At 47.3% G+C, this 21,840-nt stretch overlaps 1 protein-coding gene across 1 annotated transcript in view; it reads left to right on the top strand.

The window, feature by feature from the left end:
• The window catches only part of LOC121279770 (collagen alpha-1(VII) chain-like), an 82,448-nt gene that overhangs the window by 46,973 nt on the left and 13,635 nt on the right, over window positions 1–21,840 (top strand). Inside the window, exons 10-14 of the mRNA XM_041191108.1 lie at window positions 3,444–3,590; window positions 8,904–9,020; window positions 9,993–10,145; window positions 13,385–13,516; window positions 15,390–15,533. Of these exons, the coding sequence (XP_041047042.1) occupies window positions 3,444–3,590; window positions 8,904–9,020; window positions 9,993–10,145; window positions 13,385–13,516; window positions 15,390–15,533 (693 nt within the window). The remainder of the gene's footprint in view (window positions 1–3,443; window positions 3,591–8,903; window positions 9,021–9,992; window positions 10,146–13,384; window positions 13,517–15,389; window positions 15,534–21,840) is intronic.

The raw sequence follows: 21,840 nt of genomic DNA, 5'->3' as shown, positions 1-21,840 counted from the left end.
GTAAAGAGAAAATCCTCTTTATCTTAGCTCTTCAATCAAACAGTTTGGACAAAGCGGTCAGGCCTGGTTTCACTGCTCCAGCTCATTATCCAGTGAGCAGTGCTTTGAGGAGATGGGATTTGGGCCTGCCAGCGATGCCCTCCATGGCTGTGTTGCCAACAGTAACTTGCCATCTCGGCTCAACGGTGAAGCACTCCAGGTGGATAATGTGCCTCAATTTGCCCAATGCACAAGGAATCAGCTCCAAACCAGGCCCAGCACTTTCAGGATAGCAGGTTATAAAACTGGGAGGATGGTCGGGACTGGGGATGGGTGAGTGGTGGTTAGAAGCCGTGGCTGAACTCAGCCTGTAGAAAGACAACGTGTCAAACACTGAGAAATCCCCTCAAACAAGTTGCACAATGGCAAGGAGCATAAAAATGAGCAAAAACGTCCCAACAGAAAGGAAATGATGCTTCTTTTTACTTCTGGTTTTGGTGCGAGGGACAGAACTTTCTACTTGGACAAAGGGACCGAAGGTATGGTTGCTAAATTTGCTGATGATACAAAGATAGGTAGGAAAGTAAGTTGTGAAGAGGACAGAAGGAGGCTACAGGGGAACAAACATCGGTTAAGTGAGTGGGCAAAGATCTGGCAGATGAAGTATTATGTGGGCAAATGTGAAATTGTCCATTTTGGCAGGAAGAACGCAAAAAGAAGTTTATTATCTAAATGGTGAGAAATTGCAAAGCTCTGAGATTCAGAGGGATCTGGGTGTCCTAGTGCATGAATCACAAAAGGTTAGTATGCAGGTACAGCAAGTAATTGGGAAAGCTAATAGGATGTTATTGTTTATTGCAAGGGAAATTGAATATGAAAGTAGGGAGGTTATGCTTCAGTTGTACAGGGCACTGTTGAGACCCCATCTAGGACTACTGTGTACAGTAATGGTCTCCTTATTTAAGGAAAGATGTAATTCCATTAGAAGCAGTCCAGGGCGGGTTTACCAAACCAATACCAGGAATGGGCGGGTTGTCTTATGAGGAAAGGTCGGACAGGCTACGCTTGTATCCACTGGAGTTTAGAAGGGTAAAATGTGACTTGATGGAAACATATAAGATCCTGAGGGGTCTTGACAGAGTGGACAGAGTAGGAGAATCTAGAACTAGAGGGTCACTGTTTAAAATTAAGCTGTCGCCTATTTAAGATAGATATAAAAGACACTTTTTCTCTCAAAAGACAGTGGAAGCAGAGTCTTTGAATGTTTTCAGTTTTTGATAAGCAAGGAGTGAAAGGTTATTGGGGGTTACAGTCAGATCAGCCACGATCTTATTGAATGGTGGAGCAGGCTCGAAGGGCCGAGTGGCCTTCTCCTACCCCGAATGTGTATGTGTAAGCAGTTCTTATTTTCAAGTTCAAAATAGTAACTGTCAGCCTAAGCGAATACTGAAGACTTTATTGTCTGATGAAAGGCTGCATGAGGCCAGAGTTGGCATGATAATTCAGGGAGGCCAACCTCGGCCCTCGTTGAGTTTGAAAACTGGAATGTTGCTGCTTCAGGTCTTTTGCACAAAGAAAACAGAATCCTTGTTCTTGCAGTACAAATCCTTTCGTTCTGTTCAATCAAACCACTGTGACCCTCATTGTGCCTTGCCGATTGCAGAGGTGGGATTTATTGGCAGCTGTTCCTCCCCCCCACCCCCCACCCCCTCCCCCCCCCCCCCCCCCCCCCCCCCCCACCCCCCATCTTCTAGCTGGCGTACGGTTTGAAAATGTGGGTCGGGGTTCGGTACTTCACTGAATTAACCTCATATATAAACTGTGAGTTGCACCAAGCCCCATTCACCCATCACCCCACCTTGCGCTTGCTGCTCTACTGCTCTACTTCGGTTTCTGGTGCAGGGAATCTCAATTTCAAAATAATCACCTTGATTTCGAATCCCTCCATATCCTGCCCTCTCCAGCTCCCTGTCCTCATCTCTGTAACCTCCTTTGGCCTCACAACCCTCCAAGCTCCCTGCGCTCCTCTAATTCTTTTATTTATTCTTGCATGGGGTGTGGGGGTCGCTGGCCAAACCAACATTTGTTGCCCATCCCTAATTGCCCTTGAACTGAGGGGCTTGCCGGGCCATTTCAGAGGGCAGTAAAGACTCAACCATATAGCTATGGATCTGGAGTCACAGGTAGGCCAAACCAGGCAAGGATTAGCAGATTTCCTTCCCTCAAAGACATTAGCAAACCAGATGGATTTTTACAGCACTTAATGGTAGTTTCATGGTCACCGTTATTGAGACTAGCTTTCAGTTCCAGTTTATGTTTTACTCTTTAAGAATTGGAAATTAAGTTCCACCAGCTGTCGTGCTGGGATTTGAACCCACGTCCCAGACAATGAGCCTGGGCTCCTGGATTACTAGTCTAATGATATTACCACTCTGTCACTGTCTCCTGCAAATTCCGGCCTCTTGAGCATCCTCGATTTTAATCGCTCCACCGTTGGCAGCTGTGCCTTCAGCTGCCTGGGCCCTAAGCTCTGGAATTCCTTCCCTAAACCTCTCCATCTTTTTCTGCTTCTTTAAGACACTCTTAAGACCCTACCTCTTTGACCTGGCCTAATAAACCCTTATGTGGCTCAGTGTCTCATGTCGTTCGATAATTGTGCTCCCGTGAGCACTTTGAGCTGCTTTATCCCGTTAAAGTTGTAAATACAAAGTTATCTTTCTTGATATGGTGGTGAACACTGGATCGGCTAATTGAATGCAGGGGTTTGTGATCACAGCACAATACTGTCTTTCTTTCATGCCACTATTTTTTCAGTTAGGATTGTAGGATAGTGATCAGGAAGCAGGAAACCCAGCTGAATTTTGTTCCACGTTCCTGAACGCAGGGCAAGGTTGCTAATGGCAACTGCTGAGGTCAGGGCATCATCCCTGGGTGAATCTGAATGCACATCTGTACTGGGCCGCCCATGATACTGCTGTTTAATTCTTCTAACTTTCTCTGTTTTTTTTTCATTGTTTTGTGCACATCTGTGGCAAATGTTTGTTGGTTGAGGTAGCTGCGTGGTAATGCTACTGGGGAGTAATCCAGAGGCCTGGGTGAATGATCCAGACACTTGAGTTCAAATCCATAGGAGCTGGGGAATTTAAATTCAGTTAATTACATAATTCTGGAACTTAAAAGCTTGTATCAGTAATGAAACTATCAGAGCTCACTAATGCCCTTTAGGGAAGGAAGTCTGCCATCCTTACCCTGTCTGGCCTACATATGACCACATGTGCTTGATTCTTAACTGCCCCCTGAAATGGTCTAGCAAGCTATTTAGTTGTACTTAAGATGACCCACTCAAGGGCAGTTAGGGATGGGTAATAAATACTAATTTTACCAGTGCTGACCACATCACTTCAATTAATGAAATAAAAATGATGTATTTTTGACACTCATTTGCTTTATCTGTTTCTCATTAGGAAGAGATGTCCTGGCTGTCACCCTGGAACCATCCGCTGAATTGTACCATATCCAGGGTCTTATACCAAACACTGATTATACAGTAATCATAACGGCATTATACGGAAGAATGGAGGGTCCTCCTGCGAATACCAGGATGAAAACAGGTACCAGCCCCAGCCTTAACCATCTGGGTGGGGGGTGGCGGGGGGGTGCGTGGGCAGCGAAGCTACATATACCCCAGACTCAACAACAACTGACATTTCTGTCATGCTAGGGTTGCCAGCTCTGCTTGGGCATATTCCTGGAAATTTCATCACGTGACCTCTGCCCCCGTTTCCCCCCCACCATTGGTTGCCCGACATGGCCTCGTGCCATCCCTGCCAATCGGAAAATAGAGAGAATCCTCATTACCAACTGGACGATTCTTTACTGTCAGTCATGCAGCCTTTTTGCCCATTTTATAACTAATAAATAGGAGTGTCTAAAAAAGGAATGAAAACACGCACACACCATCTTGTTAATGCCCCTGTGGTTTTGTTTGCAAAGGTGACGTGGAGATTAATTTTGAATTGCTGGAGACTCCAGGCCAACCCTGGAAGTTGGCAACCCTTATATCTCCTGTCATGTAAACTAATGGCCCAAAGTGCTTGACTTTGACTCCAAGTAGGGTGGGGTGAATATTTTTCAACAGGTTAGTCGTTCCATGAAAGTGTTAACGGGATCAAATCGCAAGTTCCCCCAAGACCTCAACGTATGTGACTGGACTCTGGGCTGGCTGAGAAGTTAGAGCCATGGGGCAGAATCTTCCATTCTGAAGTCTAACTTCAGTGGTGGATGGGGAAATGCAAGTGATTTCCGCTGGGAGGCGGCACAGCTGAATAGGTGCAATCTTGCGCTGATCAGCTCGTTGCTTATTCACCCGTGCGGAGCACGATGAATCTTGTGGCAGGGCAGTAAGTCGCCCCCCCCCCCCCCCACCGCCCCGGCCATTCCCTCGCGGCTCAAAGGACCGGATGCCATACTTAAAGGGCACCTGGACAGCCTCCCTCCCTTTCCCCATGAGCCCACCTCCCAGGTCCACCCTTCCACCCTAACCCACCCCACCCCGTTCTAATTACTTGCCGGCGAGTACTTTGGTGGGGGACCTTAATTCCGTTGAGTTGGCCTTTTATGGAACGTGCATGACATGCTAATGCACGCAAAAGGGCTTCCCAACAGTGTTTGATGAGAGGCTTGACCTGCCTTTATAGACCCAAGAACAGGATTCCTACAATTCTTCCCGACTCCAGGAAACTGATTTTTGGCCTCTTGCCAAATTAAGTTCCTCTGCCCACCACACTTCCTACTGTTGGCAGGATCGGAAGGTTCCATCCATGGAATCATAACGACCCATTGAATCCTTGCTGGCTCTCCGTCGAGCAGTCCAGCCCCTCGCTCTATCCTTGTAGCCCTGCAAGTTTATTCCCCTCAAGTGTCCATCCAGTTTCATTTTGTTATCATTGATTACCTCTGCTTCCCCCACCCTCGCAGGCAGCGAGTTCCAGGTTCTTAGACATCTTTCTCCTTTGGTGCTTGCTGTTAGAATTTGCCTGGGTCCCTATAGTTAATCACAAGGCAACGTGATAGTCAGAGTTTGAGTTTGTGTTGAGATCAGTTATTGGCCAGAGCTATGGGAGTAGACTCTAAGGCAGACATGTTGACTTCTTCCCACATCAGGTGTGAGTACTGGGTATTGGTCAGGACAATGGAAGCCCCCAAGCAGTTTCTCATACTTAACTCTTTGAGAGTGTCTAGGTCACATCCTGTTCCTTTTATGATATCAGCTGATTAACAGTTAAACCATCAACATATCCATTCGTGTCAAGTCTGTAGGTTGGACAAGAAGGAACTCTTTTCAGTGTACATACTCGGCATTATGAGCTATACTGCACAGAGAAAAGGTGCACAATGTATCAGGGAACAGCCCCTCTAAGCTCAGAAATCACAGGACAGCCAAAGGAACCATATCTGCAGACACCAGGTTTGATTACCTTGGGTCTGCAAGAAATCAGGTTGTTTGAATCCAGTGAATAACTGTAATTGTTATTAAACAATTGATTTTTAAAAATTTATTCATTCATGGGCTGTGTGCGTTGCTGGCTAGGCCAGCATTTTTATTGCCCGTCCCTAATTGCCCTTGAGAAGGTGGTGGTGAGCTGCCTTCTTGAACCGCTGCAGTCCATGTGGTGTAGGTACAGCCACAGTGCTGTTATGGAGGGAGTTCCAGGATTTTGACTCAGCGACAGTGAAGGAACAGCGATATTTCCAAGCCAGGACGGTGAGTGACTTGGAGGGGAACTTGCAGGTGGTGGTGTTCCCATGTGTCTGCTGCCCTTGTCCTTCTAGGTGCTAGAGGTTGTGGATTTGGAAGGAGCTGTCTAAGGAGCCTTGGTGAATTCCCGCAGTGCATCTTGTAGATGGTACACACTGCTGCCACTGTGCGTCACTGGTGGAGGGAGCAATAAACTTGCATTTGGATACTTGAGCCTGAATCAAGAGGAATCATTTAACAGCAATTAAAATATCTCCAATACTTCTCTTTAATGGCCGGCTTTTGCGGTCAGTGGTGAAGGAGCTTGCTTGTCATTCACCATCCATACAGCCGCCCACAGACCACAATGGAATTGCTGGAACTGGCTGCTAACTGCCTGAGGCATGAGAGGGGCTGCAAGCTGGTGGGAGAGGGGAGGGTGGTGGGAGGAGGGAAGAGGGCAACTAATCAGCCAGGGGTTTCTGCATCTGGCCTCTGGCCCATGGTGGGCTGACAGGATTAGGCAAGGCTGGCACCAGGGTTGGCTGTCATGCGGTTCAAGTTTGAATAGTGTGGTGGCGTTCGCCGCTTAGGATCGCGCATTAAGGATGACTATTTGGGGGGGGGGGGGGGTGACGTGACCCGAGGGCCACTGGTGGCCTGAATTTTGTGTCCATTGGGCGCACATGCGCGATCGACAGGCCCGGAAGCGGACAGGAAACGGGCCTCTGGCCGCCATTGGCCCCTGTCTGCGATTTCACCGCTGGCCGGCTGTTAATTGGCCAGCGTGAAGAGCACGCGCGCGAGCATGCACGGGCTGCCGGGGGTTGGGCAGGAAGAGGGCGGGTGCCCACCTCACCGAGGGTGCGGGCGAGCGCTTCCAGTGAGCCCCCAGGGGAGCTGCAGACCTCCGCAGACTAAAGGACACGACAGAAGTGCTGCAAAATATGTCCACGCGGCACAATCAAGCACCTGAAAGCAGACCTCCTGAAATAAAACAACACCCAGATATCTCTTTTCACTTTATTCCCCCCGGCGGAGATCTCACCCTACCCCCACCACCCGCCCCCCACCCCCCCCCCCCCCCCCCCCCCACCCCCGCCCCCCCCCCGATTGAGGTTTGAGCGGGAGGCTGACCCTTCCACCAACCGTGAACGTGGATGGGCCACATCAAATCGCTGCTAATTGCATCGTCAGTGGCCTTAATTGCCCACTTAATTGTCGGCGGGCGCGCTACTGACTGCAGCGTGCGCCCGCTGGGTCAAATACCGTGCGAGCGCGGGATGGTGTCAGGTCGCTTGCCAGGCGCTGTCTCCCGCTCTTTCACGTCCATTCGGGCGCCCGCCCCACGCGGCATGTCAAATTCTGGCCGGCGTCTTCAAGGACGAAAAGGGGAAGAACGAGTTCATTCTTAAACGTTACAAATAAACGGCCAGCAACGTGACACGGGGCCGCAAATAAGCCTGCAGCGCCGGAGAGGAGCCGGGAACCCTTGACCGGGCCCCAGCGCTGAGTGAGACATTGCTCCGTCTCGTGGATCGATTCAACCACCAAATTTCCTGGTCCTACGGTCGAAGTGTTTTAGACCCCTCGGCTGAAGAAGATCCGAGTTTACCCATTTATACATGTTTTTTTTTAACTGTGCGAACGATTTACGGACCCTGTGATTATTTTTTTGAGGCTTTTTTTTTTTGGTACAGATTAGGGATGGGAAAGGCAAGTTCAGGACACAGGTTGGGGAATATTTCTTTCCAGAGGTGGAGGAGCTAGGAGCTGAACAGGGAGAGTTTGTCCTGGCTGATTTACTACTGAGAGGGGGCAAGTTTCCATCTCACCTCATCAAAGTTAAAATCAGGCCAGGGTATCCAGAGCTTGCAATTTTGGACTAAAATCTGCGAAGCTTCAGCCTCTCAGGGCAACATGACTCCTTTAAACGTAACGTTAATGCACAATATCTTCTGCTCAGTTCAGCCAGCTCGTGGGCTGCTTCAGGCATTTTATTATCTGCAACAAATTCATCTGAAGAGTTTCCCTAGCTGTTGGACACTCAATTTCCTTTCTAAGTAACTGCAAAAATGCTTTTCCTTTTTAACCTTTTGCACATGAATCCTGACCAGCAGATAGCTACGCTGCCAAAAAACCAGCCCTGTCTTCCAGCAAAATAAGAGATCAGAAACTGCAGATTTAAAAGGATCAGTGCAGAGATTGCAAAAGCCCTTTTATCCCTGGCTTAGGAATTCAAAACTGAGCGAAGACACATTGAGAGTGCCCCAGTCATGATGGTGCATGCTGTACAAAGGTGAATCTGAATGTGACTGAACAGGATGGTCTTAGACCAGGGATGGGGGTCGGGTATAAATGCAAGTGAATTTAAAAAAAAAATTCATTCATGGGATGTGGGCATCGCTGGCTAGGCCAGCGTTTGTTGTCCATCCCTAATTGCCCTTGAGAAGGTGGTGGGTGAGCTGCCTTCTTGAACCGCTGCAGTTCCTGTCGTGTAGGTACACCCACAGTGCTGTTAGGGAGGGGAGTTCCAGGATTTTGACCCAGTCGTGGAATTCTATACAGTTCAAATGAATAAGGTGGACGAAGGAAAGCTGTTCCCGTTAGCTGATGGTACAAGGACTTGGGGTCTCAGAGTAAAGTTTTGGGCAAGAGATACAGAGGGGATGTGCAGAAGAACTTTGTTGCCCTGGTAATGACCGGTAATGACCTGGAACTTGTTGCCTAGGAGGGCGCTGGAAGTGGAGATGGGCAACTAAGGAAAACAAACTCGCAGGGCGACAGGGTTAACGGGAACGGGACTGGCTAGATTTCTCGACAGAGAGCCAACATGAACTCGATGGGCCGAATGGCCTCCTTCTGTGCCGTAATGATTCTTTGACTCTTTCAATGTGTCAGAGATTGATCCATTTTAAATCGGATTTAATGGCAAGGAATGGAATAGGAACTATTCATCAAAACTGGGAGGCCAACTACTCAAAACGTCAGCTCTGTTCCCCTCCTCACAGGCACCGCCTGCCCTGCTGAGTGTTTCTGTTTATATCTCCGAGTTCCTGAATCTACAGTATTGTGCTTTTGTTTTATGGGTCAGAAGGTTTTGGGAGTTGATGTAGAGGGTTGGCCGAATTCAGCTTTTACCACGTTTACATGACTCACCCAAACATTTTCTTCTGTTCTCGTTGAGATGTGGCAGGAGGGCTGGTTTTAAGGACCCTTGGGATTAGTCCGACCACTATCCGTGTGACATGGAATCTCCAGGCGGATGCCAGCAGCTACAGGATAGAGTGGAGAAAATCCGCAGGTAAAAATCTTTCAAAGGAATGCCCTATAACAAAGAGGGAAGGTGAGGGGAGATTCATCTTCCATCGCAGACATCCAGAAGTACGGGACCCGGGAAGTCCACAATTAAAGGCGAGAGCTGATTTTTTTGTCCCCCAGTTCTGTTTCCTGGCTAGCAGCTAGCCAGGATGGTAGGTGGGTGGCTGCTGGGTGGGTCAGCCAATGATAACAGGAACCTGACATCGGTATGTAAACTGCCATTGGCAGTGGCCGAGAATGTGATTGGGAGGAGTCCAGACGGATTGGACAGGGGCGTTTACAGAGGTAGCTTGTGCACCTGGGCTGGGGTGGTGGAACAGCTTCGCTTCCTTTAGCCCACAAGCAGAGCAGTAAAGGCCCCTCATGCCTCCCTTCAACCCCCCCCAGGTTTTGGCTGGCCTCTGAAACTCATCCTGCAGCCGGTGAAAACATAGGTTGGGCTAGAGGCTCGGAACCTCTTTTAAAATATCTTATTACCCAAACCGCCTCCTGAGAGTGTCCTGGTTGCCCAGAAGTTGGGGCGGGGTGGTGGTCAGGATGTCCATAAACTCACCTGCCATGAGGGTTTAAAATTTAACCCCTAAAAGTCCGAGTGGCTGTGCAGACAATGGTTGTGATGAGGCAGATGGACCTGATCACTGCCAGGTAGACTGAACATGGGATCAAATTGTCACTCATAGTCGCGTGCTGGCCTGTACTTAGAATAGCCAGTGTCCTGCCACTTCTGACCCTAACTCGCACCAAATCCCCTTCACCCAACATGACCACCGGGTCTGAAGTGGGAAAGTGACTTCATTTCTCCCCCCTACACTAACATCCCTCCCCCCCCACCAATTGGTTCAGAACTCTCCGAAGAACGATGACGTGAAGTGTGAGATCTGAAGCATTGGTTTGTAACTCCCTTTCTGGACCCGTGCCTGTAAATTTAAAATAAAAATCTCTTTGCTTTTCACAGCGGACTTGTCGCAATCTCACAAAGCTGTGCTCTCTGCCACCACCAACAACTACGACATTATCAACCTTTCACCTGGCACTGAATACGCCATAACACTCTATACTCTGTACAATGGCAGGGAAGTTGCAACGCCAGCAACCATGTCAAAGACAGGTACGTCCAGAAAGGTACACTGAGGAATGCTGGGAAACCATGACCTGCCATGCCTAGAGGGGGCTTCTCAGGGTAGATGTGGAAATGCCTGTTGTCCCTGGTTGGAGAGCCTTAGAAGTAGGGGGTCATATAGTCGGAGGATAAATCCATTTAGGACCAAATGAGGAGAAATTTCTTCATGCGGAGGGTTGAGAATCTTTGGAATTCTCTATCCCAGGGAGCTGTGGCCGCTTAATCGATGAGCTTATAAAAAATTAAGCTTGATAGATTTTTAGTCTCTTAGGGAGCCAAGGGATGGGGCGAAAAAGTGGAGTTGAGGTCAAAGATCAGCCATGATCTTAATGATTGGTGGAGCGAGCTCAAAGGGCCGAATGGCCTCCCCCATTTCCTATTTGTTATGTTCTTCCATTCAATCTATTGGAAGACTCCATGCAAACCAATGTTGGAAGTGCATGTTTGGCCTTACTGAGTACATGCGCCAAGTGTCTGTCAGAGCCCAGCAATATGAGCAACATATTCCTGGTTCAGGATGATGTCCTGTGACCTCAATTAATTCCTTGACTAGGAAACCGTTGAGGTAGGCTAACGCCCTGGGGATACAGGATCAAATCCCATGATGCCAGCTGGTGGAATTTAAATTGAATTAATTAATGAAAAAAATGTTATTATAAAATAATCTTGAATTGAAAGCTAGTCTTAGTAATGGTGACCATGACAACTATCATTGATTGTTGTAAAATCTATCTGGTTCACTAATGTCCTTTAGGGAAAGAAATCTGCCATCCTTACCTGGTCTGGCCTACATGTGACTCTAGACCCACACCACTCAACTGCCCTCAAAGGGTAATTAGGGATGGGCAACAGATGCTGGCCTTACAGCGACACCCACACTGTATGACAGAGTAGAAAAAAGAATAGTGACCCAATTACGATGACCACCTGCAACACTTTGCCTCTGGAAGCAAGGAATGAATTCACCTCAAGAAGTGTTGCTTTGTACCTCCGGTGTCACGCATTGCCCCTTTGGGCCTATCCCTGCTGCCATGGTGACCATCGGAGACTTTCCTGAGATTACATGAGGTAAACTGAAGAGTTCCCAAGAAGCAAATGAGCTCCTTGCATGTCACTTGTACAGGGGAAAGGAGAGGATTTTACCGTAGACCAGGCCCTTTAAGGAATGGGTTGTATCTTGATGATGACACGAGTTAAATGGGGGAGTAGTGCAGCTTCCAACCTCTGGATAGTTGGCGAAATTGTTAATTTTTGGACCCTGTGATGAACCCCCCAAGTAAACAAAAACTTGCCTTAAGTTTAAATCGGAGTTTGGGATCCACAGTTCGCAGTAGGCCTCAGGGTTTCTGCACGTGCCGCTGGGAAAGGGCCACACGTGCATGGTTCATCCATTTTTACGTTCTTCAGATCGGGAAACCCGCCCTGCGTGTCCGCGCCAAAGGAAAATAACTACAGAAGAGAAGCGGCACAAAACCACAGGTCAGGTAGCCTGAGGAGGAGCGCCATTCCAGAGAAGGCGTCTCATGGAGCAGGACGCAGGGTGGGGGAGCAGGGAGAAGGCATTGTCTGTTTCGTATTTGAGTCTGTCCGATATTTGCTCTGTTGTTGGTATCATTACTTTGTGGGGAAAAAAAAGGCTTGCATTTACATAGCACCTTTCACCACCACAGGGTTTTACAGTCAATGAAGTGCAGTTACTGTTGTAATGAGGAGATGCGCCAATCTTTGCACTGCTCTCCTGCCACAGGATCTTTAGCATCCTCCTATGGAGACAGATGAGGCCTCAGTTTAGCATTTAATTGAAAGTCAGCACCTCTGATAGTGCAGCACCCAATCAGCCTAGATTCTTATGCCCAGCTCTCTGGGGTGGGTCTTAAACCCACAAGCTTCAGACTCAGGGGTGAGAGTGCTACCCACTGAGTCACGGCTGACCCTTGTGGTTGGGAATGGCGATTTTTTTTCCTCCCTTTATGTGGGCATCACTGGTAAGACCAGCAAGTCTGGAGCGACATGTAGGCCAGACTGGGTGAGGATGGCAGCTTCCCTTCCCCTAAAGGACATTGGTGAGTCAAATCATGGTCACCACTACTGAGAACAGCTTTTAATTTAAACTCCACCAGCCACTACAGTGGGATTTGAACTGTGTCCCCCCACAGCATTCACCTGGATATCTAGATTCCCAGTGCCTAATAACATCCCCACTACACCACCATCTCCCCCTAAAGGATTCAGAATGCTATGTCACACAGACACCCTACTCCCTCTGATGTCATGTGTTGTATTTAAACTGTATATTCTTAGATGCGTTATGAGACAACTGGATCAATGTTCTCCCTACACCTTGTACAAAACACATCTGTTGTTAGAAAAAACAAAAATAGAATTACCTGGAAAAACTCAGCAGCTCTGGCAGCATCGACGGAGAAGAAAAGAGTTGACGTTTCGAGTCCTCATGACCCTTCGACAGAACTTGAGTTCGAGTCCAAGAAAGAGTTGAAATATAAGCTGGTTTAAGGTGTGTGTGGGAGGGGGAGAGAGAGAGAGACAGAAGTGGAGGGGGGGTGTGGTTGTAGGGACAAACAAAGCAGTGATAGAAGCAGATCATCAAAAAATGTCACCAACAATAGAACAAAAGAACACATAGGTGTTAAAGTTGGTGATATTATCTAAACGAATGTGCTAATTAAGAATGGATGGTAGGGCACTCAAGGTATAGCTCTAGTGGGGGTGGGGAGAGCATAAAATATTTTAAAATACTTAAAAATAATGGAAATAGGTGGGAAAAGAAAAATCTATATAATTTATTGGAAAAAAAACAAAAGGAAGGGGGAAACAGAAAGGGGGTGGGGATGGGGGAGGGAGCTCAAGACCTAAAGTTGTTGAATTCAATATTCAGTCCGGAAGGCTGTAAAGTCCTTTCTTGGACTCGAACTCAAGTTCTGTCGAAGGGTCATGAGGACTCGAAACGTCAACTCTTTTCTTCTCCGCCGATGCTGCCAGACCTGCTGAGTTTTTCCAGCTAATTCTATTTTTGTTTTGGATTTCCAGCATCTGCAGTTTTTATGTTTTTTACATCTGTTGTTAGGTTGGCATGAAGTGGGTAGATCAGACAGTCATTGACATGATTACATGGAGCCTAAACTCTTGCTGGAAAGGGTGGGGTGGGGGGGCGGTTTTAATGGTAATTTCTTTTCTCATATTGTCATCATTTTCTATTTTCTAATTAGTGGAAAAAGAAATCGCACTGGGCACTGTTACAAACCTGAGAACGGTGGAAACAACAGGCAGCCAGATTCGCATCAGCTGGACTGGAGTGGCTGGTGCAACGGCTTATAAAATTGTGTGGAGAGGTCAAACAGGTATGTTTCAGAAGCTGCTGGAAGAAAGAAATTGTGCTGGTGCACAAAATAACACTGGTGGCGTGGATAAACAACACTGGCAGTGCAGCCAACATTGTGGAGATAAAATAAACATTTGGTAGAATAACACGGATAAAACAAACAGAATGAAATTGGTGGAGCAAGTGAAATAACGCTGGTAGAGCAAACAAAATTGATAGAGGTGATGGTATTGGTGGACAGACCGAATAGTATGCGGCGTAATGAATCCTGCAGTACTGATCGCTACCACGCCTGACCTGTCACCAACACAGGGACCGTGCTAACTTTGAAACTTTCACCTGTGACATCCATATATCCGAGTGCTCGCCTGACACAGATATTCTCTCGTTTCCTGACTCTGGGTTTTAAGCACAGAATGAGGCCATTTGGTCCATCGATCCCATGCCAGCTCTCTGTGGAGCAATCCGGTCAATCCCATGCTGTCCCCTTCACCCCCATTGCCCTGCAAGTTTGTTCCCCTCAAGTGCCTATCCAAATTCTCTTAGAATTTTTTAAGTCATTGACTGACTCCATTTGCAGAGGTACCAGAGGTTAGTTGACACGCTGAGACTGGACCTCAACAACTTGTGGTTCTCAAGGTTAGAGATTTGTAGGGACACTACGTATAGAACTATGGACTCATAGGCTGGGATCATCCGGCCCTGCTGTGGCAAACCGGTCAAAGGTCCAATGACTTGTGCGACACCGGTAAATCCCACCAATGAGCGGGACCAGTGGATCCCGCTGATAGAATGGTTACAGCAGAGGGCTGTCCTTGCCAGCCCTCTGCAAGAGTAACTCACCTAGTCCCACTCCTCCACCCTTTCCCTCTGGCGCTGCAGAGTCCTCCCTTCACGTAATGATCCAATTCTCCTTTGAAAGCCTCCATTAAATCTGCCTCCACCACACTTCCATTCCAGATCCTAACAAATCACCGTGTAAAAAAAGATTCTCCTTGTGTTGCCGTTGATTCTTTTGCCAGTCACCTCAAATCGCTGTCCTCTGGTTCTGGATCTTTGCGCCAAATTGAATGGTTTCTTCCTATCTACTCTGCCCAGTCCCCTCATGATGTTGAGTACCTCGATCAAATCTTTTAATCTTCTCTTCTCCAGAGAGACCAGCCTCAGTTTCTCCAGTCTGTCCTCATAACTGAGGTTCCTCACCCCTGGAACCATTCCCCAATACCTTCACACCCTTCCTAAAGCGTGACACAATACCCTAGTTGAGGCTGAACCAGTGTTTTATAGAGGTTTACCACAACTTCCTTGCTTTAGTACTCTGTGCTCTTATTGATAATGCCCTGGATCCTGTATGCTTTATTAGCTATTTTCTCACCCTGCCCTGCCATCTTCAGTGATCTGTGCAGATGTACCCCCCCAAAGTCCCGCAGCTCCTTCACCCCCTTTAGAGTTGTACCATTTATCTCACATTGCCTCTGCTTGTTCTTCCTTCCAAGATGAATCAATTCATACTTCTCTGCGTTAAATTTCATCTGCCATTTGTCTTCCCATTCCACCATTCCCCATGTCCTTTTAAAGTTTAACGCTATCCTCCTCACAGTTCAAAATACTTCCAAGTTTCATGTTACATATGAACATATGAATTTGAAGCAGGAGTCGGCCGTTCACCCATCGAGCCTGCTTGGCCATTCGATAAGATGGTGGCTGACCTGATGGTGGCCCCTACTTTCCTGTTTACCCATAAGAGCCTTTGATTCCCTCGTTGGCCAAGATTCTAACTAACTCAGCCTTGAGAGATACTCCGGGACCATGTGTTATCTGCACATTTTGAAATGGTGACCTGTAGGCCCCAAGCCACAGTGTAATATTTAACCTGTTCTTTTCCTCTTCAGGTTATGAGTTAACTAGGATCGTGTCACATGATATAACCTCATTTGACATTGACCGTGTGCAACAAGGAGGAACGTACTACATCAAAGTGTCCCCAATTTCTGGAAACAGAGAAGGGAATTCTGTTAGCATTGTGGTCCGAGCAGGTAAGAGATGACAGTAGCAACTCTCTCCTTGAGCTTACTCTTTCTAAGTCTCAAACACACAGCCTGAGAAGCTCTTACTACCCCGGGGACAGAGAACAGGCCCCACTAGGTTAAAAATGTGCGGAGCTCGGATAAAGGAGCTTGAAAGCGAGTAGAAACAAAACTATGAAGGCAAGGGGCAGTATTTTCTCTGCAGGCTTCTGAATTCTGCTGTCAGGCTCAAGTAGGGATGAGAAACCTGCACAGTGTGGAGAAACAGTCACTCATTAAGGTTTCCCCCCGGGGTTGCCAGTTAAGGACAGTAGGTGGGCTTTCGAAGCTGGAGAGCCAACCAGAGGCCTTCCAGTTTGATAGCAGCCGCAGGGTGCCATGGCGGGTAAGTGTGAGAGAGGCCACTCCAAAATGGAGGCCCTCTCTCTCTCTCTCTCTCCCGCTTTTCAGAACTGCAAATAAAAAATGGCCTTCGCAGCCAGGCTCCCACTGTGTGAGAGGGCCAGGCGTGGGGTGTACCCTTCACAGTGCGACCGGACCCACCCAGGCAGGCAGGGAGGACCCCCGAAGTCTGCCTGGAGTGCTGGCCGCCCCGATCCCCCCACCAGGAGACAGCCTCCAGGCAGCTAAGTCTGCCCCTGCCAACTCCGGGGAACCTGGAGGGCCGCTGGAAAATTCCGGTTGACCTCCATTAACAGGCCTTACCGCGCCTGGATCAGGGCGGAGCCAGGGAATAGGCGCACGGGTTGGCGTTGTGGCATTTTGCACCTTCTTGCTCACCTCTTTCCCCGGTCCTGGCAGGGACTCAAAATCCAAGCCGAGGCCCTGAACGTTCACTGCGCTTGAATTCAAGATCCCTTCGGTGAACCATGAACGTGCAAGTGGCCAACGCAGAAACGTATTGGCTGACTGCAGAACTTGATAGTAAATGTTTAAAAACTCCACTCGGGGTGCAGATGTCGCTCGGAGGGCTGGTGTTCATAGCCCAGGTACCCCGGAGAAGGTTGGTGATGGGCGTCCTTCACGATCAGCCTGTAGGAGGGGGAGTTCCAGGATTTAGGCCGCAGCCTAACGAAGGAACGGAGATGTGTGTCCAAATCAGGATGGTACCTCACTTGGTGGGGGTGATGGTATTCCCATGCACCTACTGCCCTTGTCCCTCTTGGTGCTGGATACTGTGGGTTTAAGGGATACTGCCAAAGAAGTCTTGGCGAATAACTGTTTGCACTCTATGGATAGTTTGTTCTGCATGGTGCACTGATGGTGGAGGGAGTTGACATTTTAACCTGTGGATGGGGTGCCTCTCAAGCAGGCTGGTTTGTTCCGAGTGGTGTAACTCAGTGAGCATTCATTGGCCCCACTGTAACAGGTCAAGTTGGTTTCCTTATATTTCCATTGCTTGTTGTAGTGAGGGCTAGCAGTGGTATGTGGTCCTTCTGCCTGGAGTAGGGTCTATCTGTTCAGTCTGTTCAAATAGCGAGCTGGAGGGCTTGTCTTTGGGACCTGGCATGAGTCCCTCAGCATTTCATCCTACAGCTGTTAATAAAATGACTGCTATGTCTGTGGATGTGTGAAATAAACAGGAAATTGCAGGAACAGATCAGTGTTTGCCAATCTGTTTGAAGCCCCTTCTTCATATTTCACAATAAGACCCAATAAATACTCAACATATCTTCTTCATATTTCACAATAACACCCAATAAATACTCAACATATCTTCTTCATATTTCACAATAACACCCAATAAATACTCAACATATCAAGGACGTTGATGCCTCCAGGTGACCTTTCTTCAGTCAGGAATGTCCATCTTCCTTCCTGACTGACAGAGTGACGGTCTGTCGCAGGTCGTGGTGGAAGCGATGGATGGACATTGTTTCGTCAAGTCTCCTGTCCCTGCCTCCTCCTCCTCCTCCTCCTCCTCCTCAAATCTGGAGCCTCAGTTCTGTTTGTGTGTTAAGCCGAGAGCTAACTCATTCACCTCAAAGCGATGGGCGGATTTGATTACACTGAGGTCCTGCCACATCAACCCTGGTTACCCGTGGCATCCGGAGAATATACCCGTCAATGTGAGGAAATTCAGTTGTGGGAATGCAAGGTCTAAACCGTTGCATCATTTTTACGGGTGTAGAATGCAGAGTGCTTATTTCAGCTGCCTCGGGATTTGCCAGGGCCTTATTTTTAGGCGTGTCTTGTACCTGCCTGCATTTGAGCCCAGACCTGATTCTCATCATCTGAAAATGTGTTAAGGCTAAGCTGAGCTCGTGCTGTACGAACACAGACGAGTGTTCCCAAGTTCTGTAGCAGCAGCATTAAAGGAGACCCCAGAAAGATGCCTTAAGGTTTACTGGTTTCTGGTTGCCTTCTTGGCTCCTTTGGTAGCTTCCCCTGCCTTTGCACTGGAAGGACCTGGCTTCAGATCCCACTTCGGGGTTTCTTTTTTCATTTGTTCATGGGGTGGGGGTGTCGCTGAGCGGGGCCAGCGTTTATTGCCCGTCCTTAATTGCCCTTGTAGGCCAGACCAGGTAAGGACATTAGTGAACCGGATGGGTTTTTTTTTTAACCATTTAATTTCATGGTCAGATTTTTACTGAATTCTATCTGCCATGGTGGGATTTCAACCCAGGTCCCCAGAGCATTGCCCTTGGTCTCTGCGTTACTAGTCCAGTGACAATACCAGTACTGCCTGGTTGGCGGGGATGGGGGGGGGGGTGGTGGGTTGCGCGGGGTGGGAGCATGTAGGAGTCTTCATGTGGCTTAGAGTGGGTTGCAAACTCCTTCTTCAACTTCCACACCGTTCTTCCAGGGTGAAAGTTTACACAACTTACCTCACTTCCATAAAGGCAAAATACAGCAGACGCTAGAAATCTGACACAAAAACAAAAATTGCTGGAAAGACACAGCAGGTCTGACAGCATCTGCGGAGCGAAGGACAAGAGTTAGTGTTTCGAGTCCGTATGGCTCCTCTTCAGAGCCAGAACGTTACTTCAGAACCTCTCATCCAGCCGGATTTGCTTCCAAACTGGCAGAAATGTGACTGCCGTCTTCCACTGTGCTGCTGGATTGGTGCTCACCGGATTTATTCCAGTGAGGCTCTAGGACATTTGCCTCGCTTTTATCCACTAGTGTGCTGGAGACCAGTGCGCCAGGCGTTTTGGGCCCTCTATTGTGCACTATCAGATTTAAGAATCCCCCCCCCCCGCCCCGCTCCACCACCACCACCAATCCTGCTAAGTGTCAAAATCTCTCTGGTACAATAAACTGATGCACCACCAGAGGTCCTCACTGAGCAATTTATTATCTTCGAGCTCTTACGATAAAAGCAAAAAACTGCGGATGCTGGAAATCCAAAACAAAAACAGAATGACCTGGAAAAACTCAGCAGGTCTGGCAGCATCGGCAGAGAAGAAAATAGTTGACGTTTCGAGTCCTCACGACCCTTCCACTAAGTTAGTTCTGTTGAAGGGTCATGCAGACTCGAAACGTTAACTCTGTTCCTCTCCGCCGATGCTGCCAGACCTGCTGAGTTTTTCCAGGTGTTTTTGTTTTTGCTTTATATTATCAAGCTCGCCTGGCGACACTGCACTGGATCAGCTCAATACTGAATGCTGGCAGCCTAAAACATTCTGTTTGTAATTCTTGATCCAAATCTGAAATGTTAGCCTTTCAGGTGCTGGCTGAGCAACATTTTACACATGTTAGATCAATTCCCTATGCTTTTCTCAAGGTGTTGAGTCTTGCTGGGGTACAGTATAGGTCCATGGACACCGGGGGCTATGATTAACTAGGCTATGCTTCAAATATTGCAAAGCCCTTGTTACTTATGACACTGCTAATAGCAGTGTGAGAACAGTATGAAGCTTGTAACCAATTAATGGTGAGGCTGATAATGTTCTATTAATTATTTATTTGGGAGGTCTTGTGGTGCCGTGGGTAGCGTCCCTGCCCTTGAGCCAGAGGCTCTGGGTTCAAATCCTACTTCAGGACTTGATGGTCAAGGAAGGGACGTTCATAACGTGTCCAAACAGGCTTGGTGTCGACCTGTAAATCCTTCCAACGCACATCCACGGCAGGTGGTAAGAGTGGAGGAGATTCCTGATCAGCCATGTGGTAGGAAGGAAGTTGGAGTCTCTGCCATCGCTGTCTATAGCTCTGGACTACAACATGCAAAAGTGCACATTGCCACAGCAAGTACCAGCCCCTGAGTAATCTGTAACACACCACCACCAATAATAGGTAGAGTGTCTCAGAACCGCACTGAGTTTGTGCTGGCTTTTAGACCTTGGTGGTTTTTGGAGGCAAGGTGATGATTGTCTACAGCCTCCTGCATTTTGCAACATGTCTGCCCCTAGTGCTTATCTCTCCCTTTGTGCCTTGTTCGGTCCTAGAGTCTGGCTATTTCCCACTGCTATGATGCTTCTTTTCACTCTAAAGGTCATTAAGATACAGTTCCCAGGCGTGGTATAGGTGCTGCTTACCTGTCAGTTACAGAGAAAGCTGCCTTACGGTACTTTCATTCACTCCCCAGCGATACCCGCGGTGGCGCACAGGTGGTGAGACTGGCATCACGTTGTGACCGCGGGTCCGGTCAGCTCAGGCCGAGCTGGGTCAGGTGGGGTCAAGGCTCGGTCCGACCACTCAGAGCACAGGAAGTGACGGGTGTGCGATACTCCATCGGAATGTTCATTTTGCTCTTCATTCTACTACTGGCCACTAGAGGTCACGTTTGGAATTTTGCCTTCTACTGTGGACTTGTGGTTAATTAAGTAACTAAAGCTAGCAGCCTAACACCAATCTTTTGGGTAAAAGCAAAATTTTGCTGGAAATCTGAAACAAAAACAAAAATAGCTGGAAAAACTCAGCAGCATCTGCGGAGAGGAACACAGTCAACATTTCGAGTCCGTATCTTCATCAGGACTAAAGAAAAATGGAACTGAGGTGAAGTATAAGCTGGTTGAGAGGGGGGCAGGTGGGACAGGTAGAGCTGGATAGAGGGCCAGTGATAGGTGGAGGCAAAGCAGGGATTGCCAAAGATGTCATAGACAACAGGACAAAGGGATGTTGACGGTGGTGATACTGGCTAAAGGATGTGCTAATGGTGACATTAAGGGTAGAAAGCAGGACGAGCAAGTGACAGATGGCCCTAGTGGGGGTGAGGGGCTCGAATGCTTCGATTACTGAACTTTTATTTATGCATTTGTTTCCATGGGATGTTCTTGCCCGGCCCACTTAAAAAAAAATCTGGTATTCTGACCTTGTTGGCCTTTGGATAGCTGGATTCGAGGTACTGTACCTGTATATATTTATTGAGGTACTGTACCTGTATATACTTATTGAGGTATTGTACCTGTATATATTTATTGAGGTATTGTACCTGTATATATTTATTGAGGTACTGTACCTATATATGCTTATTGAGGTATTGTACCTGTATATATTTATTGAGGTATTGTACCTGTATATATTTATTGAGGTATTGTACCTGTATATACTTATTGAGGTACTGTACCTGTATATATTTATTGAGGTATTGTACCTGTATATACTTATTAAGATATTGTACCTGTATATATTTATTGAGGTATTGTACCTGTATATACTTATTGAGATATTGTACCTGTATATACTTATTGAGGTACTGTACCTGTATATACTTATTGAGGTATTGTACCTGTACATACTTATTGAGGTATTGTACCTGTATATACTTATTGAGGTACTGTACCTGTATATATTTATTGAGGTATTGTACCTGTATATATTTATTGAGGTACTGTACCTGTATATATTTATTGAGGTACTGTACCTGTATATACTTATTGAGGTATTGTACCTGTATATATTTATTGAGGTACTGTACCTGTATATATTTACTGAGGTATTGTACCTGTATATATTTATTGAGGTACTGTACCTGTATATATTTATTGAGGTACTGTACCTGTATATATTTATTGGAAATCCTCAATGTGTTTGGAGGATCCGTTCATTGCTCAGGGCGAGTATAACAGGGAGTCTGCAACAATTCGTGTGACTGTGGGTTAATTATAAAATCATAGAATTGTAAGCACAGAAGGACGCCATTGTACCTGTGCCAGCTCTTTTGAAAATTATACAATTAGCTTGTTTGCTGCAATCATTCTCAATAGCCCTGCAGGCATGTTCCCTTCAAGTATTTATCCAGTTCTCCTTTTGAATGTTACACATGAAACTGTTCCAGAGGGAGAGTGTTATTCCATTCTGAAGCCAGATGATGAAGTTGGAAACCAGTCACAAATCTTTTATTTAATACTAGATTTAATTCTAGAATGCAACA

Source organism: Carcharodon carcharias, chromosome 7 (assembly GCF_017639515.1).
Source record: "Carcharodon carcharias isolate sCarCar2 chromosome 7, sCarCar2.pri, whole genome shotgun sequence".
Classification (NCBI taxonomy): Eukaryota; Metazoa; Chordata; class Chondrichthyes; order Lamniformes; family Lamnidae; genus Carcharodon; species Carcharodon carcharias.
The sequence above is the reverse complement of the archived record's forward strand: the minus strand, read 5'-3'. Positions and strand labels throughout refer to the sequence as shown.